The sequence below is a fragment of the Rhamphochromis sp. 'chilingali' genome, assembly GCF_963969265.1.
Source record: "Rhamphochromis sp. 'chilingali' genome assembly, chromosome: 8".
NCBI lineage: Eukaryota > Metazoa > Chordata > Actinopteri > Cichliformes > Cichlidae > Rhamphochromis > Rhamphochromis sp. 'chilingali'.
In genome coordinates, this window is record NC_137935.1 from 29,010,574 (window position 1) to 29,016,176 (window position 5,603).

The 5,603-nt window shown below is 43.7% G+C and overlaps 1 protein-coding gene across 1 annotated transcript; it reads left to right on the forward strand.

The window, feature by feature from the left end:
* The first annotated feature begins 464 nt into the window (after window positions 1–464).
* phox2a (paired like homeobox 2A) lies at window positions 465–4,562 on the forward strand. The gene is made up of 3 exons (XM_080888948.1): window positions 465–1,098; window positions 2,175–2,362; window positions 2,499–4,562. The coding sequence occupies exons 1-3, from the start codon at window positions 876–878 to the stop codon at window positions 2,991–2,993; spliced, it is 906 nt and encodes a 301-aa protein (XP_080745074.1). The 5' UTR covers window positions 465–875; the 3' UTR covers window positions 2,994–4,562.
* Window positions 4,563–5,603: the final 1,041 nt, after the last annotated feature.

Consider the following 5,603-nt stretch of genomic DNA (forward strand, 5'->3'; position numbering starts at 1 on the left):
TCATTTAGTTGTTCAAATAATTTCCACCTGTAAACTTTATTCACCAGCTGAATTTTTCATTCAAACAGCTGGAATGAATTAAGCTAAGCACCTACATTAATTTCATTAGTAACACCTGTGTTCGCCCAGGCGACAGGTAGGCCATTACTATGACGTAAACACTGATTGTAGTGTCGCGTCAGTAAAACTCTGAAACAGAGACGTTCGGTTTTGGTCACATTACGGCTGAAAGAAAAACTCTGAACTCACCGGAATCACAAACGTCCGATTAAGGATGCACGCGCGTTATAGCGCGCTGTAATTCTTTTTAGACGCGCGCGATTTAACTCCGCTGACACCTGCTAGCTCGCGATGCTGTGGGCCGCGTGGGCGGTGCAGAGAGCGGTGGGAGGGGAGCAGAGGGGAGGGGGGCTGTCCGTGTCCGTGCTCGCTCACTGGTGGCATTGTCATGGAAACAAGACCACCGCCTTCGCTATTGTCTCGCGCTCTGCCAAGTTTATTATAAACAGCGCGCGAGCCGCTGCGCGCTGTCAAACGGAGCGCGAGCGCAGAGCGAACCTCAGTCCAGGGAGGGGAGCCGAAGAGACGGACAGAGAGAGGGGAGAGTAGGGAGAGAGAGCGGAGCTGCAGAGAAAACATCTGGATTACTTACCAGCCGCGTGACGGTGACATACAAACCTTAAAGCCCACAAAAGCCTGGAGAAACAAACCAACCGCGTCAGGAGATTCTGGAGAAAAAAGTCCAACTCTGACTGGTTTAAACGACTCACAGCAATCCCAGAAACTAACAGCAGCCTCAGACCCGACTGAAGCCGCCCTGTCCCGAGTTTCCAGCGCACTTCTTCACAGACCGGTGTCTGCGCCGGCTGACCTCCATGTATAAGATGGATTACTCATACCTGAACTCCTATGACTCCTGCATGGCAGCCATGGAAGCGTCGGCCTACGCGGACTTCAGCTCCTGCAGTCAGGCCAGCTCCTTCCAGTACAACCCGATCCGGAGCGGCCCTTTCTCCAACCCTGGCTGCACTCCCCTCAGCACGACCAGCTGCACGCTAGGAGCCCTGCGAGAGCACCAGCCCACACCTTACTCCTCAGGTACAGGAACCTCTCCTTGTGTTCCCGTTTCAAGGTCTCCGCAAGATTTCATTAAGACACCAAAAGATCGGCAAGAGAAGGGCGAAATATATGATCATATTTAACTTTTTTATATGACACAAATTTTAAACCCGAGGCCTTTTTCCAAACTATCTTTATTTTAGTGGAAATGACTAATTAAATATCATGCTTATGAAGGAGATGATGATGAAATAATAATAATAATAATAATAATAATAATAATAATAATAATAATAACAACAACAACAACAACAACAACAACAATAATAATAATAACAATAGAAAAGGCGAATCATTCTTTATTTTTAGCGGGGATAATTATATCATTATTTAAACAAGTAATTAATGTTTGTTGTTCCGCAGTGTCTGTGGATTTTAACTGACTAAAGTGCTGGAGAATCTTATAGTTTCTGTTTGCATTAACAATCTTAGACGGCGAATTATTTTTGTGGCAAAACTCTGTATAAATTAATCCAATAACCCGGCTTATTTAAGCTTATAACAAGGTGATTTTGATTTATTTTTTTTCAGTAAGGAAGAATGGTTAACACTTAAAAATGGGTATTAATAACTTTTAAAAAAAAAAGAGAATAAACAAACAGTTAATGGATTTTTCCCACTAAACATTTTATTATAAATCAACCGATTGTACAGCCTCCCGGAGTCCGGGTTGGTGTGGCCAGATGTCAGCTACGGATGGGTTTAAAACCAATTAATCAATTAATCCTCCTTATTCAGTAACCTTACAAGAGCTATTTTTTATTTATTTTTAATAACTATTTTAAGAACAGAAAATTTCCCAAAACTTTTTTACAAAACAAAAATAAACGTAAAAAAAAAAAAAAAATTATATATATATATATATATATATATATATATATATATATATATATATTTTTTTTTTTAAGTTAAATGAAAAAAAATGCGGCGAGATGAGGCGTGAAATGTTTCGTGGCCTCTGCGACTCAGTGCTCGGCCTCCGCAGTTTTACGCGCTAGTTTAGCCCTATTAAAAAAAAAAAATTTTATTAAATGGAAACAATTATTCCCTTTCAGTCCCTTACAAGTTCTTCTCGGACCCATCTGGCCTGAACGAGAAGAGGAAGCAGCGGCGCATCAGGACCACGTTCACCAGCTCCCAGCTGAAGGAGCTGGAGCGCGTGTTCGCAGAGACGCACTACCCGGACATCTACACCCGGGAGGAGCTGGCGCTGAAGATAGACCTGACCGAGGCCCGAGTACAGGTGTGCCATCAGGCTTTTAAATCTTCAGCACGACTGAAATGAAGTGAAAGTCAGGACGTCTGACACTTATATAACAAATAAAACTGTGTATCCGCCTAATGCCCCGTCTTCACCTGTGTATGTGTGTTTCTGTCAGGTGTGGTTTCAGAACAGACGTGCCAAGTTCCGTAAGCAGGAGCGTGCAGCCAACGCCAAAGCCAACAGCTCTGCTGGCACCACAGGCAGCAGCAGCAACAACAGCTCTGGAGGGAAAAAGGGCGGGGAGCCAAGATCTTCATCAGATGATGATGAGTCTAAAGAGTCCACCTGTAGCCCCACACCTGACAGCACGGCCTCCCTGCCGGGCTCAGCCAATGGAAACTTGGGGAGCCCTGCCAGTCTGAGCCCCAGTCCGGCTCCTGCCAACAGCAGCTACACCAACACCTCCAGCTCTCCGGTTCTCCAGGGGCTGAAGCCTCCCAGCTGGTCCAGTCTGGGGCCCTCCAACCCGGCCGTGGCGCAGCCCGCTGCCCAGACTCAGGAGATTCTGAAGGCCTGGCAGCCAGCGGACAGTATGACCGGGCCCTTTGCCGGAGTTCTGTCCTCTTTCCACAGAAAACCCAATCCCACCATCAAGACGAATCTGTTCTGAAGAACAGAGCAAGACAAATGAGAAACAAACTGTAAGCGAGAGGAGTTTCTAGCCTTTGTGGAGAGAGACAAGACTTGCCCATTAAAACACTGAATCCGTTGCTGTAGTCTGCTGCGGTCCAGCAAGGTTCTCAGTTCTTCTCTTACCGACTCAGAAAATAAAATCACAGGTCTGCTCACCATCTGCCGTCCAAAAATATTATGCAACAGTGCACACTGTACCTGTAAAACCTACCTTGACACGGGCAGTTTCCTCCCTTTCCTGCAATGACTCCACTCTCACTCTCCGATAAAACAAAGAGAAATACTTTACTTAATAACGGTAAACTATACAGGCCCTTAAACTGTCCATATTTGCATCGTCTTTTCGGTCTGTCTGGTGCACCTACATTCCCACACTCACTGCACTGCAGCAAACTCGGTGGTGCATGGCAGCAGCTCTGATGAGTATGGCGGTCAGGTACGAGTTTAAAGCAGAAATCTAAACATCACACTCCGAAATCTGCTGGGGAAGCAAACTTTCACCCTCAAGCACAACTTCCTCTAAGCCCCCCCGACACACAGGCTTTCACCAGTTGGAATAGGTTCCCCCCTAAATCTCTTTGCCAAGCAGAGCAGGGGCACCCAAAAATCCAATTAGACCTGCCGGGTCTAGACCAGACATCCCCAGTTCACCTCATGCTCCCCCCTCCTTCTTTACTGTATCAAGTCCTCCAGAATCCCACACTCTCGCCGTCCCATCATGCCTTTATCTATCAAACAGTTTGTCAGACTTTTGCAAGGCAAAGAGTTGGAGACTTTAAGGTGTTTCGACTCCATTTTTAGTTCATATGCTGCTACTTCCTCCCCCGTTCTTTGTTCGGAATAAAGCAGATTGTAGCCTGATTATATCTGACGTCTCTGACCGGACTGAAGCGAACAAATGAGTTTGTACAGCAGGTCGCAGTCCGGGTTAGGGTCTTTAGCAGGCTTACGAGTCATACGTTTCTCTCCCATAGGTGACATGTGGGGTAATCTGGCAATACACTGAGAGATGGAGTTTTGTACTGTATCCGCATTAATACTCAGATTTTGTTTCTTATTTCCTTTTTTTTTTTTTTTTTAGCTTGCGAGAGTTGCTTGTAAATCACCTCTATTGCATTTTGATGAAACTCACTGGTTTCTGAGGAAGAAAAAAAAAAGTATTTAATATTTTTATTATGTCAGTGAGAAACCTGCGCATTTATTTGAACTGCCCCATAAAGTTTTGTGACTGTAAATTCTGTAATTAGTAATATAAATATTAGGTAGGCTTTGTTTTTGGTTTTTTGCTTTACAGATCCATTTCATTGCAGAGCGCCTGTCTCACGGACCAACGCGTCAACGACAACTACAGACTGACAGAAAGCTCGAGTGAATGAGATGTTATAGCACTACTCTGAATATTCTAATAAATCTACATTATGGAGGCATTACCTGGCGCGCGTGGTGGTCTGGCTTCTTGTGTGTGGCATCACCATAACAGTGTTGTGTTTTATGTGCAAACATATACAGGTTGTCATACAAATCCAATTCCAAAAAAGTTGGGATGCTGTGTAAAATGTAAATAAAAACAGAATGCAATGATCTCCAAATCTCAATCTCAGTTAACAACAGAATAGAAAAAACAAACATATGAAATGTTTAAATTGTGCCTATTTTATAAAATATGAGCTCAATGAGAATTTGATGGCAGCGATGCATCGCAAAAAAATTGGGACAGGGGCAACAAAAGGCTAGAAGAGTCAGTGGTCCTAAAGAGAAACAGCTGAAGGAACATTTTGCAACTAATTGTGCTAATTGGCAACAGGTCAGTAATAAAAGATGATCAGGTATATAAAATAAAGCATCTTAGAGAGGCGATTCTCCAGTCTACAAATTGCAAAATTATTTTCTAATAATCTTCCTGAACATAAAATTGTGAAGACTTTACTATCTCACCATTCACAGCACATAATATCACCAAAAGATTCAGAGAATCTGGAGAAACTTGGGATAAAAACAGGCCTTATTCTCTCATGGAGATCACAGCATGGGCTCAGAAACATCCATGAATCATTATCTGTGAGCACCGTGCCATCCACAAAGGTTAAAGCTCTATCGTGCAAAGAAGACGCTGCATGTGAAGATGATTCAGGGGAACAATGCACATTTAAAATGTCATCACAAACTGAAACGTGAAATGCTGCATCCTCAGGATGAAAGAGAGGAAGATATTTTCCCATACTTGCATATTTTAGCAGGATGATGCTAAACCGCATACTGCTGCAAGACTGCAGGTGCTGTACTGGCCTGCCAGCAGAACTTTCACCAAATATTTAAAAAAAAAACCAAAAAACAACCCAAACAAACATCTGGAGCAATGAAACAAAAACTATGACAGAAGAGTAAGGACTGCTGATCAGCCAGAATCTGATATCAGACAAGAACAGGACAGCATTCCCCTCCCAGAAGTCTGACAAGGTTTACGGACTGTTGTTAAAGGAAGAGGTACAGAATGTTAAACGCGCGATTTGTAAACCCAGCTCTCTCTTTTTTGAAGCAGGTCTACAGCTCACAGCTTCCTCTGCTGACGACAAACCAAGAGAATAAG